Raw genomic sequence first — 25,508 nt, 5'->3', positions numbered from 1 at the left:
AGCAATAGGGTCTTATCAGCTACTCCTGGGGGAAAACCCACGGCCTCGGCAATGGCCTGTAAATGCTTTGGGGGAATCAGGGACCTCCCTGACTAACAACTGACTGGAAACTATCCCATCCATGGCACTGAAATGTTTCTAATAATAATCTATGACTTCTGGATGTACCATTCTCCAAAAAAGTAGGTTTCCATATGACTTATCCACATCCTTTTAGATTTTGATTAATACTCCCCCTACCCTTTACTCAATCTCTTCCCCTGACCCCACTTAGGCCTTTCTACTCTGAATAATCTGTTCTTCTACTTACATATATACGATACCATCCACTTAAGTCCCCCCTTCTCCTCCCTTCTTTCTAGCTTACTGGCCTCTGCTGCTGAGTTTTATTTCAACTCACATACAAGTTCAATCATTTGTAGATTGAAAGAATATGCGGCACTTGGCTTTCTGGGCCTGGGTTACCTCACTAAGTATAATCTTTTCCAGGTCCATCCATTTCCCTGCAAACTGCATAATATCATTTTTCTTTACTGCTGGATAGAACTACATTTTATAAATGTACCACATCTTCATTATCCACTCATCTGTTGAGGGACATCTAGGCTGGTTCCATTTCCTAGCTGTTGCAGTCAGGTTCATATTGCTGGTAGAAATCACCCAACCAAAAGCAGCTTGTGGGAAAAAAGAGGCTTTTTTTGGCTTACAGACTCAAGGGTATGCTCCATCATTCAGGGGAAAACGACAGCATGAGCAGAGGGTGGACATCACCCCCTGGCCAATATAAAGTAGACAATGGCAAAAGGAGAGTGTGCCAAACACTGGCAAGGGGAAACTGGCTTTTACACCCATAAGCCCATTCCCTCCAGGAGGCGTTAATCCCCAAATCTCCATCAGTTGGAAACCTAGCATTCAGAATACCTAAGTTTATGGGGGACACTTGAATCAAACCACCACATTCCGCCCCTGGCCTCCATAAACTGGTAACCATCCATGATACAAAATGCAATGCATTATTTGCGTGGACTCGTTCGCCCAGCTGGCCACGTGGAAAGCTGGAGCCACTGCTCTGGGGAACATGTTGGAGACCGACCTGGACTGTGGGACGGGTGTATAGTGGATGCAGTCATGAAGCTAGGTACTGATTTTGGACTAGGAATTGTTTTCTCATTTACCTTCTTTAAAAGAAAAGTGTGGCTGTTAGCCTTTGGTACTGGCATGGAATTGGGGGTGGCCTACTCTAACTATCAGCATGACTTCCAGGCTCCATATCTTCTCAAGGGAAAATATGTCAAAAAACAGTGACTTCTGCTGAGGACATTCCCGCAGGAGGAAAGAGCAGCGTGGTGGTTCCTCGGGAACACAGCAGGGCTCTGGAGGGCGCCCATATTCCGTGATGGTGCTTTCAGCAGAGCTTCACACGCTGAAGACTCCATTGAGTTTAAAACGTGTCTGTTTCTTTTGTATTTTCTCTCTAGAAATTGTATGTAAGCAGGTGGTCTGAAAAGAAATAAAAAGTGGGAAGCCCTCCCAAAAAATAAAAATAAAAATAAATAAAATGCAATGCATTCATCTAACTTTAAAAAGTCCCCATAACTTCCGGCTAAGATGGCAGTGTAGGTACCACGCCAAAGCAGCCTGGGGGGAAAAAGACAAAAAAAACTCAGCAAAATACACACTTTTACTAAAAAGTGAGGTGTATAGGAAATTGAAGCAGCAGCGGAGAAGTAGGAGAGATCCAGAGCATCCAGAGCCTGCACAGGCCGGCAAAAGCGGCCCCAGAAGCTCTGCCAACTATGGCGGCGGCAGGGTGCACCAGAAAGCTGCCAGGCTCGGCTCCAGCCGCAGGAAAAGCCAGGTGCGGGAGCTTCCCCTCACACTGGCACTCTCTGCAATTCAGGAAATGTGAAGGGAGAGCGGCAGTGAGCAACGGAGGAGCAGACCGCGAGGTAGAAGAACGCTTGGAACAGCGAGACAACCAGAGCAGCCGCGGCTCCCTCCCCTCCCCCACCACCTGAGCCCAGCTCCAGCGAACAGAGCAGCGGCCCGGGACCCGGCCACGCCAAGTTGGGCTGACAACGGGACCCAAGCAGGAGCAGAGTTCGGCAGCAACATCAGTGGCTCCAGCACCAGTAACAGTGGCCCCAGCAGCAGCAGACCCAGGAGTGGCAACAACAGCAGACCCAGCAGCAGCAGCAGCTTCAGCAACAGCAGTGGCTCCAGAAGTGGCAGCTACAGCAGCAGCAGCAGCAGAGGCAACAGCAGCAGTGGGCCCAGCAGCAGCAGCTTCAGCTGCTGACAGACCCAGCAGAGGCAGCTTTCACAGCAGCAGTTCCAGCAGCGGGGGTGCTGATCTGCAGGGCCACAGTTGCCAGGCTTGGTTTGCCCCACAGGAAAAGCCAGTGCCCAGGCCCAGAAATCAGAACAGCAGCCCGACGACCCAGGCAGCAACTTGACTGAGACCAAACTCATCCAAGGTAACTGGGTTTGTACCAGGAAAGGGTCTCACTTGGTCACAAGCTGACTTGGATCCCTCAACAGACCAGAAATCTTAACCTCTATGTTGATAGAGGATCTGGTTGTTATAATAACTACTCTGGCATACATACTTGGGGCTGTTTTTGACTGAATGGGTACAGTATTTAGTGAACTTTTAGAATCTACCTGTATTTTATTCCACTCAGCCTACTTGAATACCCCCATAGCAGGGAAACTCAACCCCTAGGAGCACCTTTGTAGATACTCTCAGAGTCTTAAGAGACACATCTAACACCTTAAGCTCCTACCCTGAAAATATATAATATCAAATCAATTGATACAGCTAAGAAAACCCAGCTAGCTAGAAAATCCAAGCATTAACTTGATCCAAGATGCAAAAATATATACATTATAACACAAGAAACACTAAAAAGCAAGACGATATAAATCCACCTAAAAGTATTAATGCATCAGAAATGACCTCCAGTGAGAACGAGTTAGAGGAAATGCCTGAAAAAGATTTCAAAAGAATGATTGTAAATATGTTCAAAGAAGTCAGAGAACAAATCAAAGGAGTCAAAGAGGAACTTAAAGAGGAAATCAAAGGAATCAAAGAAGATGCAGGACACCAATTTCATGAAATAAAGAAGGCAATACAAGACATAAATAAGGAAATAGAAATAATAAAGAAAAACCAGTCAGAATTACTAGCAATGAAGAACACAGTTAATGAAATAAAAAACTCTGTAGAAAATCTCACCAATAGAATAGATGAAGGAGAGGACAGAATATCTAAGCTAGAAGACCAGGTGGCAGATCTAATACAGGCCAACAAAGAGAAAGACAAACTTATAGAAAAGTATGAGTGGGAATTTCAAGATATTTGGGACACTATGAAAAGATCAAATATTAGAATTCAGGGCATAGTAGAAGGAGAAGAATTCCACTCCAAAGGCATAGTAGGTGTCTTCAACAAAATCATAGAAGAAAATTACCCCCAAATTGGGAAAGAGGTGCCAATACAGATACAGGAAGCCTTTAGAACACCAGCCAGACAAAACCTGGAAAGAACCTCTCCTCACCATATTATAATCAAACTTCCAAACACACACACCAAAGAAAAAATATTGAAAGCAGTTAGAAAGAAAAATCAAGTTACCTACAAAAGCAAGCCCATCAGGATTACAGCAGATTATTCAACACAAACTTTTAAAGCCAGAAGGACTTAGAGTGATATATTCCAAGTTCTGAAAGATAACAACTGTCAACCAAGGTTACTTTATCCTGCAAAGTTATCCATTCAAATAGAAGGAGAAATAAGGACATTCCATGACAAAAGCAGGTTAAAGGAGTATTTGAAGACAAAACCAGCTCTACAGAAAATACTTGATAGAATCCTCCATGCTGAAGAAAAGGAAAAGCACACATATAAGGAACCTAGAAAAAACAAGCAATACTCAAATACTTGTTAACAGAGCACAGGTAGAACTGGAACCACAAAACACACACACACACACACACACACAAAAAAGGCAAACATAAATACACACCTTTCAATAATATCTCTTAATATCAACGGTCTCAATGCCCCAACGAAAAGACATAGGTTTGCAGACTGGGTTAAAAAGCAGGATCCTACAATTTGTTGTCTCCAAGAAACTCACTTTTCTACAAAGGATAGACATTATCTTAGGGTGAAAGGTTGGAAGACGGTGTTTCAAGCAAATGGGCCTAAAAAGTCCCCATAGCTTTTATCAATTCCAATAATGTTCATATATCCCCAAACTCCAAGATCTTTTAACTGAGCCATAATACCAAAAAATCCCCCCAAAACCCATAATGGCACAGAATAAACATTCACACTACAAAAGATGGCATTGAGCATAGCAAAGAAATAGTCAACCAACATGAGATTTAAACAGGGAAAAACATCAAACTCTGTAGTTCCAAGTCCAACAACTCTAGTCAATAAAGAGTTGCCAGTTCCAATAATTCTAATCAGCAACAAGTCTCTGGAGTTCCAATTCCACCCATCCAGATAGGCTACTCACAGTCCTGGAAAACTTCATCAGGGCCAGCAGCTTTCCTTAGCAGCCATCTTGTGGTCCCAGCATCTCCACTGGGTCTCCACTGCAATCCACGGTTCATCCTCATGGCCCCATGGGGTCTCCATGCAGGCAACCAGCAATCCTGCTTCGCACTGTCCATGGCCATTTCCAAAACACAAGACTGTGTTGCAAACTTAATGACCCTTTCTTTCCTGCATTTCTTATACTCCATAATACCAGGTAGAGTGCCAATTTGTTTATCCAGGAAGGAATAAAGCAGACTTTGAAGAACAGGACACTCCTTGAGCACTCAGGCCCCTTCAAAAGAGTCTACATTCTTCCTATTGCCCCAGTGCAGGTCAGCTGGCCCAATGTCCAAGGTTGTAATCTCTCAACTGCAGCTGAACGGGCAGCAGTTCACCCAAAGATTTCATTTTTTAAGGTTTTATTTTTAATTTAGTTACTAGAGACAGAGACGGGGGGTGGGGAAGAAAGAGAGAGAGAGAGAGAGAGAGAGAGAGAGAGAGAGAGAGCGAGCGATTGAGAATGAGCATGCCAGGGCCTCTAGCCATTGCAAATTCCAGATGCATGTGCCACAATGTGCATCTGGCTAACGTGGGACCTGGAGAATTAAACCTGGGTCCTTAGGCTTAATAGGCAAGTGCCTTAACCGCTAAGCCATCTCTCCAGCTCAAGATTTCATTTTTTTCTGTGCCATATCCCTCTGCTCCAACCAGTTCATTTCTACGCAAAGCAACCCTGTACAACTTCTCAGGACATGAGCATAACAGCAAGCCTCACACAAACTGCTAGCCCAGTCCAAGCAAAGCTCTTTCTCACCCTCATAAGCCAAACCTCATAGTCCATAGTTCTTACTGCATTTAGGTCTTTCAACTCTGACCAGAATAGTCCATCAAATTGTACTTACAACACTGCAAGGTATCTCTTGGGCCAAAGTTTCAAATCCTTCCACATTCCTCTTGAAAATCAGCCCCAAAAGGCCAAAGCCACACAGTCAGGTGTCCAGCAGCAACCCCACTCCTCAGTACCACTTCACTGTTGCAATCAGGCTCGCATTGTCAGTAGAAATCACCCAACCAAGAATATCTTGTGGGAAAAAAAGAGGTTTATTTTGGCTTACAGGCTCAAGGGGGGAGCTCCACAATGGCAGGGAAAATGACGACATGAGCAGAGGGTGGACATCACCCCCTGGCCCACATAAAGTGGACAATAGCAACAGAAACTGGCTATAACACCCATAAGCCCGCCCCCAACAATACACTCCCTCCAGAAGGCATTAATTCCCTAATCTCCATCAGGTGGGAACCTAGCATTCAGAACACCTAAGTTAATGGGGGACACCTGAATCAAACCACCACACTAGCTAATATGAATATAGTGGCAGTAAACATGGATGTTCAAGTACCTCTATGGTAGTGTGATGAGTCCTTAGGATATATGCCTAGGAATGGTATAGCTGTCTCATTTATATGGTAAATCTATTTTTGCTGTCTCAGGAGTCTCTACACTGGACCAGATTACATTCTCACCAACAGTGGAGAAGGGTTCCTCTATTTCCGCATCCTTACCAGCATTTATTGTCATTTGATTTCTTGATAATAGCCATTTGGACTGGAGTGATATGGAATTTCAAAGTAGTTTTCATTTGCATTTCTCTGATGGCTAAGGATGTAGAACATTTTATTAGATGTTTATATGCCATTGGTATCTCTTCTTTTGAGAACTTTCTATTTAGTGTCATAGCCCATATTTTAATTGGGTTGTTTGATTTCTTATTAGCTTTTTAAAATCTTTTTTCTGATTTATTTATTTATTTGAGACAGAAAGAGAGAGGGAGAATGCTCCACCAGGGCCTCTAGCTACTGCAAACGAACTCCAAATGCATGCGCCATCATGTGCATCTGGCTTACGTGGGACCTGGAGAATTGAACCTGGGTCCTTAGGCTTCATAGGCTTCATAGGCAAAGGCCTTAACTGTTAAGCCATCTCTCCATCCCTTATTATTTAGTTTTTTCAGTTCTTTGCATATCCTGGGTATTAATCTTCTATCAGATGTAGAGGTGGCAAAGATTTTCTCCCATTCTGTAAGTTGCCTCTTTTTTCTACTCACAGTGTCCTTTGCTATACAAAAGCTTTGTAACTTCATGAGGTCCCAGTGGTTGATTCGGTTTTTTTTTTTTTTTTTTTCCCTGAGCCACTGGGACTATATTCATAAAGTCATTGTTTATACCAAAATGTTGAAGGGTTTCCCCTCCTTCTTCCTCTAGCAGTTCAGAGTTTCAGGTCTGATATGAAGGTCTTTGATCCATTTGGACTTAATTCTTGTGCACGGAGATTGATAAAGCTCTATTTTCATCCTTCTACATATAGATAACCAGTTTTCCCAGCATCATTTGTTGAAGAGGCTGTCATTTCTCCAATGAGTATTTTTGGCATTTTTGTCAAATATCAGATGGCTGTATCTACCCAGACTTACATCTGGGTCCTCTATTCTATTCCATTGATCTATGTGTCTGTTTTTGTGCCAGTACCATGCTGTTTTTGTTACTATGGCTCTGTAATATAGGTTAAAATCAGGTATACCACCAGCCTAATTTTTGTTGCTCAATATTGTTTTTTATATTCTAGGTTTTCTGTGCTTCCGAATGAAGTTTTGGATTGTTTTTCTATTTCCATGAAGAATGCCATTGGAATTTTGGTGGGGATTGCATTAAATGTACAGATTGCTTTTGGTAAGATTGACATTTTTACAATATCCTAGAATATGGGATGTCTTTACATTTCCTAGTGTCTTCTGCAATTTCTGTCTTGAGTGTTTTAAAGTTTTCATTGTAGAGATCCTTCACTGTCTTGGTTAGGTTTATTCCATTTATTCCAAGGTACTTTATTTTATTTTATTTTTTGAGGCAATTGTGAATGGAAGTGATTCCCTGATTTGCAGGCAAGCACCTTAGTGGCTAAGCCATCTCTCTAGCCCTCAATTTTTTTTTCATTTAAGATAGAGAGAGAGAGAAGAGAGAGAGAGAGAGAGAGAGAGAGAGAGAGAGAGAGAGAGAGGGAGAATAGGTGTACCAGTGCCTTCAGCTGCTGCAAATGAACTCCAGACACATTCGCCGCCTTGCGTCTATGTGCAACATTGTGTGCTTGTATCAGTCTGTGTCTGGTTTATGTGGGACCTGGAGATTTGAGCATGAGTTTTTAGGCTTTGCAGGCAAGTGCCTTAACCACTAAGCCATCTCTCCAGCTTCTCATTTGGTTTTCTGTTTGTTTATTTTGATGGTAGCCCTTCTGACAGAAGTGAGATTCTATCTCAAAGTAGTTCTAATTTGCATTTTATTGATGGTTAAGAATGTAGAACATTATTTTAGATGTTCAGTGGCCATCTGTATTTCTTCTTTTGAGAACTCTCTATTCAGCTCCATAGCTCATTTTTAAAATATATGAGAGAGAGAGAGAGAGGAAGAGGCAGATAGAGAGATAATGGGTGGGCCAGGACCTCTAGCCATTGCAAATGAACTCCAAATGCATGAGCCACCTTGTGCATCTGACTTATGTGGGTACTGGGGAATCAAACCTGGGTCCTTAGGCTTCACCGGCAAGTGCCTTAACTGCTAAGCCATCTCTCCAGCTTCCCATAGCCCATCTTTTGATTGGATTGTTTGATTTCTTATTATTTAGTTTTTTTGTCAGGAGCCATAGAGCAAAAGCCTCTCCATTTTGCCTGGGCCTGCTCATAAGCTGACTCATTACTCAGAAAGCCGGTCCATCCATCTTTCTGTTAGGTACTTCTGGAACGTCGGTCAGCAGACTGCTTACAGAATCTTATCTTTTGCAAAAGGCCAGTTTATGGTCAGGATGTAAAGCCTTGTTCAGTCAGGATGTTAAGCCATTGAGGCAAGATTAGATGAACACCTAATTACATCCCCTCTAGGTTTCCTGACAATTCCAAAGCCCTAAATCATGTCAGCCAGCTTATTCCCCCACTTTTCTTCCCCTATATAACTACTGTGTAAAAAATAAAGACTCCGAGGCCTTGACAAACATTTAGCATGGTCTCCTCCTTGTGTCTGTTTGCCTTCTCTCATTCAGGTTGGCTTCTCCTCGAGTTCTTATTCAATTCCCTGCTGGCCGGGCCATTTTTTGAGTTCTTTGTATATCCTGGATATTAATCTTCTGTCAGATTTATAGCTGGCATATTATGTATTGTTACTAATTTAAGAAAGTTGCTATTGGGCTGGAGAGATGGCTTAATGGTTAAGGCACATGCCTGTGAATCCTAAGGACTCAAGTTCGATTCTCTGATTCTCCAGGGCCCACGTAAGCACATGGTGATGCACACACATGGAGTTCATTTGCAGTGGATAGAGGCCCTGGTGTGCCTATTCTCACTCTTTCTCTTTCTCCCTCCCCCTCTCTGTCCCTAATAAGTAAATAAATAAAGTGAATCTTTAAAAAAGTAAAAGAAAGAAAAGAAAGCTGCCATGCCTCTGTGTTGCTGGGGACTAAACCCAGAGATTTGCACGTTCTGGGTACTAGGTACATACTTTGCTACTGAGCTGCATCCAGGCTTCACAGTTATCCTATCTGTAATAATATTTTGGATATTTCTCCTAAAAGGCTAGAATTTTTCATAGCCCAACAATGATGTGCAGTAAAGTTGATTTTCTTATGTTGTCATCAGCCATAAAGGTTGCCAATATTTTTTCTTTTTGTGACTATAGGGAGACATATAGGAGCTCATTGTTTAATTTCCATCCCTTTACTAATGTGCATACTTATTCCTGTTTTTCTAAACATTTTATTTATTTATTTGAGAGAGAAAGAGGCAGAGAGAGATAGAGAGAGAGAGTGGGCATGCCAGGGCCTCTAGCCACTGTAAACAAACCCCAGATACATGCGCCCCTTGTGCATCTGGCTTACATGGATAGTGGAGAGTTGAATAGGACTCCTTAAGCTTCACAGGCAAACATGTTAACCACTAAGCCATCTCTCCAGCCCTTTATTCCTCATTTTATTTCTTTAAATAAAAAAATATTTATTTATATTCTACAGCATTTGTGTGCAGGTAAGTTGAAGGCCAACTCAGAGTGTTTCTCCCCTCCTTCCATCTTTTTTTGTTGGGGGGAGCAGGGGGATTGAGGTAGGATCTCACATTAGCCTAGGCTGATCTGGAATTCACTATGTAGTCTCAGAGCGGCCTCAAACTCACAGCCATCCTCCTACCTTGGCCTCTCAAATGCTGGGATTAAAGGCATGCATCACTATCCCTGGCTCCTTATTTCACCTTTTTTTGTTTTTGTTTTTGTTTTTAAGTAGGGTTTCGCTCTAGCCCAGGCTGACCTGGAATTCACTTTGTAGTCTCAGGGTGGCCTCGAACTCACAGTGATTCTCCTACTTCTGCCTCCCAAGTGGTAGGACTTAAGGCGTGCGCCACCACTCATAAGAGGAGGAAAAGATCATGACATCAAAATAAAAGAGAGACTTATTGAGATGGGGAGGGGATATGATGGAGAATGGAATTTCAAAGGGGAAAGTGGGGGGGTATTACCATGGGATATTTTTTATAATCATGGAAAATGTTTTTAAAAAATTGAGAAAAAATAAGATAAGATAAGATTACAAAAAATATTTAATTTACTTATATAAGAGAGAGAGTGAGAATGGGTGTGCCAGAGCCCAGTGGTGCTGTAAGCAAACTCCTGACATGTGCGCCACTTTGTGCATCTGGTTTACCTGGGTACAGGGTAATTGAACCTGGACAGGTAGGCTTTGCAAGCAATTGCATTTAACCACTGAGCAATCTCTCCAGCCCTCCTTCTACCTTTTTGTTAAACTTAAAAATGTATATATTTATTTATCTATTTATGAGAAGGAAAGAGAGAATGGACACACCATGGCCTAGTACTATTGTGAATGAACTCCAGATGCATAAGCCACTTTGTGCTTTAGGTGGGTACTAGAGGAGCAAAGTCAGGCTGTTAGGCTTTGCAAGTGTCTTCAGCTGCTGAACCATATCTCCAACTTTCTGTCCATCTTTTTTTTTTTTTTTTTTTTGAGGTAGCTAGGTTATTGCTCTAGCCCAGGCAGACCTAGAATTCACTATATAGTCTCAGGCTGGCCTCATGGCAATCCTCCTATCTCTGCTTCCTGAGTTCTGGGATTAAAGATACATGCTACAACTCCTGGCTACATTTTTCTCTTTTTAAAAAATAAATATTTATTTATTTGAGGGGGGTATGGATATCCTAGGGCCCCTTGCAAGCAACTCTAGATGCATCCATTATGCACCACTTTGTGTTTCTGACTTTAAGTAGGTGCTGATAAATCAATAGGTTTTCCAAAGCAAGCACCCTTAACCCTTGAGCCATCACCCCACGGGGTCTCCTTTATTGGTGTTTTGTCCCTACTGTTTACAAGCTTCTATATTCTCTTGGCTCCACATCCCATTCCTATATGAGCGCTGGGGTTGCAGGTGCCTGTGCAGCTCTGTGTCTAACTTTACATGGGATCCAGGCATGGTGGCGCCCACCAGCACTAGGGAGGCAGAGGTAGGAGGAGCATCATGAGTTTGAGGACAGCCTGTGACTAAAGTAAGTTCCAGGTCAGCCTGGCTAGCATGAAACCCTACCTCAAAAAACATCCACTACTACCACCACCACCAACAACAACAAACAACATGGACATTAAGAAGGATCAAACATGGGGAGTCAGGCTTGCAAGCTAGTGCCTTTAATTGGTAACCCATCTTGAAAGCCACGCATTAAAAAACAATTTTTGGTCATATAAAAACCTACTTGTCTGGACAATGAAACAGCCAGAAGCCATAGATTGTTACTAGAAAATGTTCAGTGCCAAGGATGGTATACCTTCCAGTGAGTTGTTGGCCAGGGAGATCACTGATGCCTCCAAAACATTCCAGGACATTGCCAAGGTTCTTGGTTTCTCACCAAGAATAGATGGTAAGACCCTGTTGCTGAAGACTCTACATACTTGGGCTGCAAGGTCACTGAGAAATCCGGCTGGAGCTGAGCTGAGAGCCTCTTCTGTGTAAACCAGCTGCCAGAAGCTAGGAAAAGCTTATGCTGCATGCAATTTGATAGGAGAGAGAGAGAAAAAAAATTAGTGGATAGGTCAAATGAGCCAACAGGTGCAATAGTGGCATGTTTGTTATGGGGAAAACCAACCACTCTATACTTGGAATGGAGGCCCATTCTATGGGAGGAAGTACATGCCTGATTCTGAAAACCTATGACAGGGGTAGCCATGAGCCCTAGGGGTGTAACATCTGCTGGTGTCTGGCTAAATGTAGACACTATGCTCATCAAACTTCCCAGTAAGCACTTCTCTTAATGTTCATACCCATATATTAATGCTATTCTCAATTTTGGTTAGAGAAGCCTCTCTTCATATAGCAGTGACTTGGGATAACTCAGAAGGCACCATGGTGCTGAGAAGTGACAGAGGAGTGCTCAGCACTGAAATATCTCTATCACCTTCCAACGCTCAGGGTCCATTGTGGAAGAGGTGGCAGAAAGAATGTAAGGGCCAAAGGACGGGTAGGACTCCTTACAACACACTCTTCCACACGCAAATGGCCTGGATATCCATGACCTCACAGTGCCTGACACTACCTACAAAAGACCATCATAAAAGGAGGAAAAGATGATGACATCAAAATAAAAAAGACTGATTGAGAGGGGGAAGAGGTATGAGGAAGAGTGGTGTTTCAAAGGGGAAAGTGGGAGGAGGGAGGGAATTATCATGGGTTATTGTCTATAATTATGGAAGCTGTCACTAAAAGATTAATTAAAAGTTGCCAGGCATGGTGGCGCAAGCCTTTAATCCCAGTACTCAGGAGGCAGAGGTAGAAGGATTGCTGTGAGTTCAAGGCCACCCTGAGACTACATGGTGAATTCCAGGTCAGCCTGAGCTAGAGTAAGATCCTACCTCAAAAAATAAAAATAAAAAATCAATTAAAAATAAAAAAAAACTTTAAAAAATAATTTTTCAGAAAGGTTGTTAGAGCTACAAGTTGGGACATCATGCCCAGAGGCCTTGCCTCTTCCCAATAACTGACTGCTGCTCCAACAATGCACAACCACAATCCCCAAGGGGACAACCTACAATCCCAATGAGGAGGCCCCTTTGGAAAGGGGGCAGGGATGAGGGAAAGGATGGTACCAACACGTGATGTTTTCCATACTAAATATGGCCCTAACTAATTAAAAAAAAGAAAAAATAATTTTTTAGGGCTGAAGAGATGGCTTAGCAGTTAAGGTGCTTACTTGTGAAGCCTAAGCATCCAGGTTTGACTCTCCAGAACCCACATAAGCCAGATGCACAAGGTGACGCACACATACAGGTGGCAAGTGTGCACAAGGTGGTGAGCACATCTGGAGTCTGTTTGCATTGGCTAAGGCCCTGGTGTGCACAGTCTCTCTCCCTTCCCTCCCTCCCCACCCCCTCTCTCTTGCTCTTTCTCCCTCGTAAGTTAAAAAAAAAAAAAAGAAGAAGAAAAAAGGAAACAAAGCCATTTTTAAAAATATTTTATTTCAAGCCAGGTGTGGTGGTGACCCCAGCACTTGGAAGGCAGAAGTAGGAGGATTGCCAGAGTTCGAGGTGACCCTGAGACTACCTAGTGAATTCCAGGTTAGCTTGGGCTACAGTGAAACCTTACTTCAAAAAAAAAAAAAAAAAAAATAATTTCAGGCTTGAGAGATGGGTTAGTATTTAAGGCATTTGCCTGAGAAACCTAAGGACCCAGGTTTGATTCCTAGTACCCATGTAAGTCAGATGCAAATGGTGGCACATGCTTCTAGAGTTTGTTTGCATTGGCTGGAGGCCCTGCCATGCCCATTCATTCCCATTCTCTCTCTCTCTCTCTCTCTCTCTCTCTGACTCTTTCCTCTAATAAATAAATAAAATTTTAATAAAATACTTTATTTATTTACAAAGAGAAAGAGAGAGATGGAGAAGGGGCAAACCAGGGCCTCCTGCCACTACAAATGAACTCCAGATGCATGTGCCTCTCTGTGTGTCTGGCTTTACATGGGTACTGGGAAATGAAACCTGAGCTGTTAGGCTTTGCAGGCAAGTCTCTAAACCTCTGACCCATCTCTCTAGCTCCCCCCAAAAAATTTTTTTTAAGAATATTTTATTTATTTATTTAAGAGAGAGAGAGCGAAAGAGCAGATAGAGGGAATAGGCACGCCAGGGCTTCCAGCCACTGCAAATGAACTCCAGATGCATGCGCCACCTTGTGCATCTGGCTTATTTGGGTACTGGGTAATCAAACCTGAATCCTTAGGCTTTCAGGCAAATGTATTAACCACTAAGCCATCACTCCAGCCCAAGAACTTTTTTTTTTTCAAGGTAGGGTCTTGTTCTAGCTTGAGCTGACCTGGAATTCTCTCTCAAAGTGAGTAGGTTCGCTCTGGCTCATCCTCCCACCATGACATACCAGGTCCCAAAATAATGAGACCTGCCAAGCATGGATTAAACTATAAGCTACAATAAGTCTTTCCATCTTTAAATTGTTTCTCAGGTATTTTGTCACAACATCAAAGAGCTAACACAGCCAGTATGGCAAGGAGTAGACTATGGGCTGCCAGGGTTTGAGAAGGGGAGAAAGGGGATAGTAGATGATGGACATGCATGGCCTCCGAAGACTGAGGCAAAAGTGCGAACTTCAGTCTAAATGCCATGGGAAGCCATGGAGTACTCAAGCAAACAAATGCTAGTTCAATCCTGTTTTGAAAATCACTTCCTGACACATATATGCCTTATCATGAGCAGCTCTGCCCCTAGTTAAATGCCCAATGGAAATGTATACATACATATACCAAAGACAAAAGTGTTAATAACTACCTTCTTTGAAATAGACCCAAACCAGGAGCCACTCAAATACCTTTCAGTACTTGACTGAATAAAAATGAGACATTCACATAATGGAATCACACCATACAGCAACAAAAACAAACTATTTACAGGCATTGTGGATGGATCTCACAAACAGTGTTGTGTGGATGTGTGGAGGCATCAAACAGTACACACCATATGAATCCGTAAATACAAAGTTCAAAACAGCCCAAGCTAATCTGTAGTGTTAGAAGTCATGATAGGAATTTCCCTAGGAGAGATTCGGGGGTGAAAAGGAGAGGCCATAGGGTGGGCTGATTGACAAGTGTGCTAAGTTGAAGCAAAAATGGAATGTTTATGATTTATGCCCAAATCTCATGTATGTTCCATTCTGGCCAGCATGCGAGCGAGTATGGACTGGAAATGGGGCAGGTGACAAAGCAGGGGCCAGAGCAGAATCCAGGTAGGTAGGATGATTGCTGAGAGTTTGCTGCAGTCAGTCAGGTTCACGTTGCTGGCAGAAATCACCCAACCAAAAGCAGCTTTGGGGGGGGGAGGTTTATTTTGGCTTATAGACTCGAGGGGAAACTATAACGTCAGGGGAAAACGACAGCATGAGCAGAGGGTGGACATCACCTCCTGGCCAACATCAGGTGGACAACAGCAACAGGGGAGTGTGGCAAACACTGGCAAGAGGAAACTGACTATAATACCCATAAGCCTGCCCCCAACAATACATTGCCTTCAGAACCCCTAAGTTTATGCGGGACACTTGAATCAAACCACTACAGAGTGTGAAACCACCCTGAGGCTACATAGTGAATTCCAGGTCAGCCTGTGTAGAGAGCAAGACACTAGACCCTACTCAGCACCCACGCAAAACCAGATTCACAAAGGGGTGCATGCGTCTGGAGTTCGTTTGCAGTGGCTAGAGGCCCTAGTGTGCCCATTCTCTCTCTCTCTCTTTCTCTGCATGCAAATAAATAAATAAATAATGTTTAAAAAATAGAAACAGGGAAAATGTTTGGCCTATTGTAAGAACTCAGGAAATGTTGGGAAACGATGGTATACAGATGAAGGCAACATCATGGGAGTAGACAGATTTATGGGTTACTGCAAATCGTATTGGGAAAAAAGACCTTCTGTTGCTTAAGAAAAATATTAAGGGCCAATTTTCCTTATACAAAGCACTTCACTTCCATTATCTCATTCCATTTAATTCCATGACAAAGATACTTGTCTGTATGGGAGGTAAAGTGTGGGTGGGTTGGGGGACATTGTGTCTTTCTGTAGGAATTAAGTCTATTCACGCAAGTGCTGTTCTTAGAGTATGCTACATGCATCTATTAAAAGATAATTGCAGGGCTGGGGAGATAGCTCAATTGGTAACATTCTTGCCTTGCAGGCATGAAGACCTGAGTTCAATCCCCAATACCCATGTAAAAGTTCTGGAGGTAGCACACACCTCTCATCCCACGACTGGGGGTTATGAGTCATGGCAGCCAGTCTAGCCTAATTGGCAAACTTCAGGCCAATGAGAGACACTGCCTCAAAGAAAAGGTGGATGACACATGACACTGTCCTCTGGCATCTTCATGCACAGCTACTCACCTGCACACACATACATGCATGCAGTTAATAAAGAGATGCAGATCCATGTACGGTGGCCCATGCCTCTCATCCCAGCACTAGGGAGGCAGAGGTAAGAGGATCTCTGTGAGTTTGAAGCCAGACTGGGACTGCAGAATGAGTTCCAGGTCAGCCTGGGCTAGAGTGAAAACCTGCCTTGAAAAAACCGAAAAAAAAAAAAATCTAAGATAAATAAATGAAAAAGTAACAGGGTGTTGGGGAAACAGCTCAGTTGGTAGCATGCAAGAAGCCCTGGGCTTGCTCTTCAATCTTATATAAACTGGGTGTTCACACCTGTAATCCCAGCACATGAGAATGAAGGTAGGAGAATCAGAAGTTCAAGGTCATTTTCAGTTATGGACTGAGTTCTATAGAGTGAGTTCAAGGCCATCCTGCACTTCATGAGACCCTGTCTTACACATACACAAAAAAAAGCTGGGTGTAGTAGTGCACACCTACAATCCCAGCATGTGGGAGTTAGCTAGCCAAAGCTATAGTAGGTGGCACAGGCTTTAATCCCAGTATTTGGGAGGGAGAGGTGGAAGGATCACCAAGAATTTGAGGCCACCCTAACATTACATAGTGAATTCCAGGTCAACCTGGGCTAGGGTGAGACTTTACCTCGAAAAACAAACAAACAAAAAGAAAGCAAGATTGTCCAATGGTTAAAGGCACTTGCTTGTAAAGCCTGAAGGCCCGGCTTTGATTCCCCTGTATCCACATAAAGCCAGAAGTACAAAGTGATGTATGCGTCTGGCTTTTTTGTGCAGCGGCATTAGGCCTTGGCATGCTCATTCTCTCTTTCTCTCTTTCTCTCTCTCTCCTTGCAAATAAATGAATACAAATATTAAAAGACAACAGGCCCTGGAATGGAACCAGGGTAACCTACTAAGGTCAACAACCATGCGGAGGACCTTGGCACTGCGATAGAGCTGAGCCAATGGGCCCGAGGCTCATGTGAAACAGACAGACACTTTCAGACAGCCTTGAGATCTGGGACAGGCTGCAGTGGTCAGAGACATAGGCTCCAGTAGCATCTCTATTTGTGCTTCTCCCTGAAGAACATGGATGGAACCTGTCTCCTGCTCTACTCCTCCAGGCTCTCCATGGCCCTCAGGCAAGAGTTCTTAGCACAGGGCAGTAGGCCTGCCTGGCCAGGAGGAAGTCTTTGTCATCTCTGCAACCTCATTGCCCAGCCTTTAATGGGCTCTTTATGCTTAAGCCATGCAAAACTTTCTTTCTGTCTACTGAATAATCTAGCTCTTTCTCATGGTGGGTACTTTTTGAAGGTTTGTTCTGTGTGGGATAACTGTCCCCTCATCACTGGACTTCCCAGAGCTCCTCCTTTGAGTCTCAGTCTGAGAAGTTCAAGAAGGCTGTTTTTCAGGAAGATTGCATACTCCCTGACCAGGATGAGCCCCACTGATTCACCGGAGTGCCAGTACTGACCCCACGTTACCCTTTTTCCTCTTTAAGCACCTGCTTTTGCTGAGAGGCTATAAACTTCAGGGTAGTAGGGACTGTGTGCCTTGTGCCTCACTGCAACCCTAGCACTGAGCACGGGGCAGGTTGATCAAGTTGTCCCCTGACCTCCCAGACTGAGGACTGTGCCCTGCTCCCTGAAATCACTTGTCAAATGTGTCCTCTAACCCATGTCCTTTCTTTGCCATCTGGACTAAACCTTCGGGACATAGCCAGTGACCCTGAGGCTGGGCATGTTTTTGTCCACCCCACAGGCCCAGCAAGACCGGAGTCCACTGGGCACTCAGGGATTTGTCCTGCTTACAAAATCCCCTGAAAATGCTCATGACCACAACTGACCCCACACCTACTTTTCAACAGCATACATGGCCCAGTTTACAGACAAATCAGAGTGAAAACCTGCATTCTCCTCCCAAAGGACCAATAAGAGTCACACACTGGAGCAATTTGCCTGAAATCCTATCATTGCATGAAAGCACACAGCAACACAGAATGAGGCAATAGTCGCAGGGCATCAAGGCAACCAAAGCCATGCCAGAAAGCCTTAAAAATGTGAATGCCCTTCAAGAAGCAATCCTCCTTGAGGAATCCATTCTGATAAAGAATACATGGGATTATTAAGACCTTTGCACAACAGTCACTGCTCATCACAGTGAGAACAATCAGGATCTCCACCAGCAGGGACTACGGCAGGCGAAAAGGGGAAATCCAGGTAATAGCTAGGATTCAAAGTGATGGGTGTGCTGTTATGGACAGGGAGTTATCTCTACAGTACATTGTGTAAGTATTAGAAGCTCCCCAGTGGCAAGTGGCAGAAATTCTCCAAATGGGCTGGAGAGATGGCTTAGCAGTTAAGGTGCTTGCCTGTGAAGCCTAAGGACACAGGTTCGATTCCCCAGTACCCACGTAAACCAGATGGTGCATGCATCTGGAGTTCATTTGCAGTGGCTAGAGGCCTTGGTATACCCATTCTCTCTATCTGCCACTCTCTTTCTCAAATACATTAAATTAAATTTACAAAAAAGAAATTCTCCAAATGAACCAAGGAATCTGAAGGAGTTAAATAACCAAGGTGGGGGAGGAGCACAATGTGGCCTGACCTAGGAACACCGGGAGTCCAGGACCTGGCTCCAGGATACTCTCTCCAAGCATATTTGCCTGCTCATGTATGTCTACTTCCTTTTCTTATTAGAGCACATGGTGTCCATCAAGGTTTGGGACATGGAAAATCATCTACCTGAAGCTGCCTCTAACACCAATCCACAAATCCTAAGAGAGAAATGTCTGGATCTCCCAGCTCACATCCAATCCTGAACTGTGGGCTGGGCAGTAGGGAACTGAGTTGGTTCAGTCTGGCCCAAGACCTGCCTCTGGGCCAGTCAACCACAGCCAATCTGGGCTGGGGCCTCTTTGACTAATGTGGGAGTTAAACAGAAAGGGAAGAACAGACCCAAGGAAGGTGATTGGGGCTGATAATATCATTTGGTTGTTCTATTCAATGAGATGAATTAACAAAGCAGAAGGCACTGAGAAGACTCCCTTTCTGTAAAGGTTGGAGCATGTAGAGAGATGCTCTGAGGAAGCATCCAAAACAGTGTCCTAGCCAGGCATGGTGGTGCATGCCTTTAATCCCAGCACCCAGGAGGCAGAGGTAGAAGGATGACTGTGGGTTTGGAGGCCAGTCTGATACTACATAGTGAGTTCCAAGTCAGTCTGGGCTATAGTAAGACACTACCTCAAAAAAGAAAGCAACCACCAAACACAAACAAACAAACAAAAAAACAAAAACAAAAACAGGGCTGGAGAGATGGCTTTGCAGCTGAGGTGCTTGCCGACAAAGCCTAAGGACCCACATTCAACTCCCCAGAACACACATAAGTCAGATGTACATGGTGGTGCATGTGTCTGGAGTTGGTTTGTGGTGGCTAGAGGCCCCGGTGTGCCCATTCTTATTCTCTGTCTGCCTGTCTCTCTCTCTTTGAAAAATTATAAATAAACAGATTGAGGGGGGAGGGGATATGGTGGAGAGTAGAATTGTGAAGGGTAAAATGAAGGGGAGAGAATTACCATGGTTTATTATCCATAATTATGGAAGTTGTCAATAGTTTTTTAATAAAATTATAAAAAATAATAAGAACAAAACAAAAACAGGGCTGAGAAATGGCTTAGTGGTTAAGGTGTTTGCCTGCAAAGCCAAATGACCCAGGTTCGATTCCCCAGGACCCATGTAAGCCAAATGCACAAGGTAGCGAATGCATCTGGAGTTTGTTTGCAGTGGTTAAAGGCCCTAGTGAGCCTATTCACTCTCTCTCCCTCGCTCTCAAATAATATATATTTTATTTATTTATTTATTTGAGAGCGACAGACACAGAGAGAAAGACAGATAGAGGGAGAGAGAGAGAATGGGCATGCCAGGGCTTCCAGCCTCTGCAAATGAACTCCAGATGTGTGCGCCCCTTTGTGCATCTGGCTAACGTGGGACCTGGGGAACCGAGCCTCGAACTGGGGTCCTTAGGCTTCACAGACAAGCGCTTAACCGCTAAGCCATCTCTCCAGCCCTCAAATAATATTTTTAATTAAAAAAACAAAAACAATGCCCCCAAAACATTACAGGCCATTGCTGAGACCCTTGGTTTCCCACCAGGGATAGATGGTAAGACCCTATTGCTGAAGTCTCCACATACTTGGGCTACAAGGCCACTGAGAAATCCTGCTGGAACTTAGCTGATAACCTCCTCTAGGTAGATCAGCTGACAGAAAGCTGGAAGAAGCCATTCTGCATGCAGTTCAATGGGAAAGAGAGAAATCACCAGTGGAGATACTCAACAGTGGACACTGCAAGCCTTATATTTGGCCAGCCAGGCCAAATGAGCCAACAGGTGCAATAGTGGCACCTCTGTCACAGTGGAAACCAACTGCCCTCTAACTGGACTGGAGGCCTACTCCATGGGAGGGAATACATCCCTGATACTGAAAACCTACAACAGGGGTAGTCATGAGCGCTAGGGATATAACGTCTGCTACTGTCTGGCTAAATGTATATACCTATGCTCATCAAACTGCCCAGGAAGCACTTCTCTTAATGTTCATACCTATATGTTAATGCTACTCTCACTTTTGGTACAGAATCTTCTCTTTTCAGATGGCAGTGACCTTGGGATGACTCAGAAGGCATCATGGTGCTGGGAAGAAGTAACAGGAGTGCTCAGCACTGCAATATCTCAATCACACCTTCCAAGGCTCAGGGTCCATTGCAGAAGAGGTGGCAGAAAGAATGTAAGAGCCAAAGGAAGGGCAGGACTCCTTACAAGGTGCTCCTCCAGACACAAAATGGCCTGGATATCCATGACCTCACAGTGCCTGACACTACCTACACAAGACCATCAAAATAGGAGGAAAAGATCATGACATCAAAATAAAAGAGACTGATTGAGAGGCGGGAAAGGATATGATGGAGAACGAGTTTCAAAGGGGCAAGAGGGGGAGGGAGGGCATTACCATGGGATATTGTTTACAATCATGGAAGTTGTTAATAAAAAATAAATTAGGCGGGGCGGGGGGGGGGGGGGGGAGGCCGGGCCTGCAGCCAGCACAGCCAGCACCTGGCAGCCCTCGGCCCTGCCCAACAGCCCTGAGGGCAAGGTAAAGGCCGCGAGTCTCCGTCGTGACCCTTCCTCCGCCCCTGGGGGTGGCGTGGGGTGGGGGGGCTCCTGCCTAGCGCCACTCAAGTCCCGCCCGGCCGACCCCAGTCTCTCCCGACCCGGGGTTCTGGAACGACAGGCTTTCGCCAACCGCCTGCGGCGCTCTGGCCCTAGACTCTCCCGGCCCATTCCTCCGCTCCTCCTCGCCAGCGAAGCATCCCGTCATCTTCCCAACGCAGGGAGCAGCCCCATCCCAGGGCTTTGGCTCTCACCAATGATACTGTGAGTGTTGGGGAGTCCTTGTTGCCCTTGAGGGCTCTTACCCTAGAGTGACCATCTGCTTTAGCTGGTCAGTGCTGCCTGCATCTTCGAGCCACAGGAGAGCTTCTTCAGCCTCTCTCAGAGCGCCCCCCCCCCCCCCCAGCACTCGCCTCATCCGGATCCACTTCCGTGAGGACCTGGTGGAGCTGTACCTAACCAATTGTGAGAAGCTGTCTGCTAAAAGCCTGCAGACGCTGTGGAGCTTCAGCCACAGCCTGGTGTCCTTGAGCCTCTTTGGTTGCGCCAACATTTTCTATGAGAAGGAGAACCCCAGGGGCTGTGAAGATGAGTGCCTCATCAACCCCACTTGCCAGGTGCTGGTCAAGGACTTCACCTTTGAGGGCTTCAGCGGCTGCGCTTCCTCAGCCTGGGCCGCATGATCGATGGTGTCCCTGTGGAGTCACTGCTGCGGCTGCTCAGCTCACTGGCTGGCTTGGACCTTTCCAGCATCCAGACCAGTGATGCCACCTTCCTAACCCAGTGGAAGGACAGCCTGGTGTCTCTTGTGCTCTACAACATGGACCTTTCAGGTGACTACATCCGCGTCATTGTCCAGCTGCACAAGCTGTGCCACCTAGACATCTTCAAAGACCATCTCTCCAGCTACTACAAGTTCAAGCTGACTCAGAAGGTGCTGAGCCTCTTGGTGCAGAAGCCGGGGAACCTGATGTCCCTGGTTATCTCTGGCCACATGATCCTGGAGAACTGCAGTATCTCTAAGATGGATGAGGAGGCGGGACAGACCAGCATTGAGCCTTCCAAGAGTAGCATCATGCCTTTCCCAGCTCTGAAAAGGACACTGCAGTTTCTCGGGCTCTTTGAAACCTCCCTGTGTTGCCTCACACACATTCCAGCCTACAAAGTAAGTGGTGACAAAAATGAGGAGCAGGTGCTGAATGCCATTGAGGCCTACACAAAACACTGGCCTGAGATCACTTCCCAGGCCATCAACTTGCTCTTTGACATCGCACGCATTGAACGTTGCAACCAGCTTCTGAGGGCCCTGAAGCTGGTCATCACAGCCCTCAAGTGCCACAAGTATGACAGGAACATTCAAGTGACAGGCAGCGCTGCCCTCTTCTACCTGACCAATTCCGAGTACCGTTCAGAACAGAGTGTCAAGCTGCGTCAGCAGGTCATCCAGGTGGTGCTGAATGGCATGGAGTCCCACCAGGAGGTGACGGTGCAACGGAACTGCTGCCTGACTCTCTGCAACTTCAGCATCCCTGAGGAGCTGGAGTTCCAGTACCTCCGGGTCAACGAGCTCCTGCTCAGCATCCTCAGCCCCATGCGGCAGGACGAGTCCATCCAGCGCATCGCCGTGCACCTGTGCAATGCCCTGGTCTGTCAGGTGGACAACGACCACAAGGAGGCTGTGGGCAAGATGGGCTTTGTTGTGACCGTGCTGAAGCTGATTCAGAAGAAGCTGTTGGACAAGACATGTGACCAGGTCATGGAGTTCTCCTGGAGTGCCCTGTGGAACATCACGGATGAGACACCTGACAACTGTGAGATGTTCCTCAACTTCAGTGGCATGAAGCTCTTCCTGGACTGTCTGAAGGAGTTCCCAGAGAAGTAGGAATTGCATCGGAACATGCTGGGGCTCCTGGGGAACGTGGCAGAGGTGAAGGAGCTACAGCCTCAACTGATGACTTCCCAGTTCATTAGTGTCTTCAGCAACCTGCTGGAGAGCAAGGCTGATGGCATCGAGGTTTCCTATAAGGCCTGTGGCGCCCTGTGCCACATCATGTTCGATGGGCCTGAGGCCTGGGGTGTCTGTGAACCCCAGCGGGTGGAAGTGGAGGAGCGTATGTAGGCGGCCATCCAGAGCTGGGACATCAACTCCCAGAGAAATATCAATTACAGGTCTTTTGAACCAATCCTCCGCCTCCTTCCCCAGGGCATCTCTCCCATCAGCCAACACTGGGCAACCTGGGCCCTGTACAACCTTGTGTCTGTCTACCCTGATAAGTACTGCCCCTTGCTGATCAAAGAATGTGGGATGCGCCTTCTGAGAGACATGATCAAGATGGCCACTGCCCAGCAGGAGACCAAGGAAATGGTCCGCAGGGTGATTGAACACTGCAGTAACTTTAGAGAGGAGATCATGGACATATCCAGATAGAGGCTCCACCCCACAGCTGCCGCTGCTCAGACCACAGGCAAAGAGGAGGCACTCAAGGCCCAGTGGGCAGGCCCAAGAGCCTCCCACAGGACGAAGAGACAGAGGGGACTTTTGCACAACCGTCGCTTTTCCTTAACAAAAACAAAAGCAATCTCCTGAGTCTTCGCAGCTTCCTTGGCCATTCTCAAACCATCTCTAAGCCTTCATTGCTGCCACACTCCCTCCAATGCTGTGAGTGTCCAGTCTTTTTCCAGTGAGCATAGACCCTGGCTGAGCTTGTGTCTGTTGTGAAAGGAGCTGGACCTTACCAGGCCGTTCCAGCAACCCCCACACCATCCCTATTTAAGCTCCCCACCTGAGCTCCCAGGTGAGGCTGATGGAGTTTTGGGATTAAGACTAACCCCAGTGGGTCTCCCAGAAGCCTTGGTGCTCCAGGCTGTGGGCTATCTGGGTCCAGAGGGTGAGCTGCTCCAGGTCTGGGCCCTGGAAGACCCTGGAAGAGTGTGGCTCCCACTGGCCCGCCACTCTGGCCAGGCCTGCCTGTGGCCATGCTGCTATGGAGTCTGCCTCTGAGTCTCCCCCAGGCCCCAGGCTGTTGAAGGCCCCAGGCCAGGGATGGTCAGAACTCAGGGGTAGATTCCACTGGCCCCTCTGCCAAACACACACCCACCGGCTCTAGGTCTGGGAACCAGCAGCTTCCAGGGCCAAGGTCTTGCTCTCTTGCTCCATAGCCCTCATGTGCCACAAGTACCCCAGGTGCCCAGGCACTCCCACCAGCACATCTGAGCCCATCCTGCTGCCCAGAGGACCTCACAGCTCCCTCTGAGGCAGGCGATTCCCCACTCCTACCCTAAGCAGAGGCAGCGGGCAGCCACTTCTAGACCAGCACTCGGCCAGCCCTCCCCTACTTCTGTCTGCTCAGGCTGTCCCTGGGAAGTTGCCCCACTGTGCCTCAGACACAGTGACAGCCGTCTCAGCCGTTTGTTGACCTCCCTTGCTGAGTCTCCGCATTGGGTGCTGAGGAAACCCATACCAAACAGGCAGGCCTGGGGAGCAAAGTTGACCCTGGAGGATGCCCTCGGGTGACTTGTTCTTCCTTCTTCCTTTCCCAGACATGTTCTTGGACTCTCTTGGTATGTCTGCCTCCAGGCAGAAGGGGTCAGGTTCACAGAACTTGGAGGTAACTGGCCTCTTTTGGTGAACCACATGCCTAGGCTATATAGGAAGGCTTAGCCCTATTTTTCCAGTGTGGCGGATGGCCTGCCTTGGCCCCTCCTTTCCATCCCAGGCCCTTCTGGCCCCACCCAGAGCCCAGGCAGACTTCACATCACATTGTTTTACCACTTGGGGCCTGGGGAAATGTCTGTACTTTGGGATGTCACAGAAATACATTTTTGTGCAAAGTGCAAAAAAAAGTTTAATTAAAAAAAACAACAAAGCAGTGTCCTAAAATGTTGAAAGTGGTTTTCCTTCCACTGTGCTACTGTCTCTTACTGAAATAACTATACTGTTATTTGTAAGATTAAATACTGTTAAAGGGAGAAATGCTATACTGAACCCAGCTTGAGAAAAGCTACGCCAGCTGTCTGCATCTCCTCCAGTCAGCCCAGACTGGACTTGAAATGCAAGTTAATCCTGTGACCCGTAGAGGCGATTCTGTGCAGACCCACCTTCACATGTCCAGTTAGCGTCTATCCAATGGTCCAGTAAATGGCAGGAAGTACTGGTATTGGAGACTCAGCAAGCACCAAGACCAGACCCTTCCCTCCAAAGGCTCGTGGATAACCAGCTATGTTATAAGAAGCTGCAAGCAAAAGTATGAGCAATGTGTTAGGAGACAGAGGCAAACAGAATCAATTTAAGGGGATCTGGCAAGGTGGCTTTGAAATATTAGGTTTTACTCTG

At 45.9% G+C, this 25,508-nt stretch overlaps 1 protein-coding gene across 1 annotated transcript in view; it reads left to right on the top strand.

The window, feature by feature from the left end:
- The window catches only part of LOC101613741 (protein zer-1 homolog), a 63,425-nt gene extending 39,822 nt beyond the window's left edge, over window positions 1–23,603 (top strand). Inside the window, 3 exon segments of the mRNA XM_045132132.1 lie at window positions 21,146–21,439; window positions 21,582–21,823; window positions 21,826–23,603. Of these exon segments, the coding sequence (XP_044988067.1) occupies window positions 21,146–21,439; window positions 21,582–21,823; window positions 21,826–23,603 (2,314 nt within the window).
- Window positions 23,604–25,508: the final 1,905 nt, after the last annotated feature.

Source organism: Jaculus jaculus, chromosome 13, assembly GCF_020740685.1.
Source record: "Jaculus jaculus isolate mJacJac1 chromosome 13, mJacJac1.mat.Y.cur, whole genome shotgun sequence".
NCBI lineage: Eukaryota > Metazoa > Chordata > Mammalia > Rodentia > Dipodidae > Jaculus > Jaculus jaculus.
The sequence above is the reverse complement of the archived record's forward strand: the minus strand, read 5'-3'. Positions and strand labels throughout refer to the sequence as shown.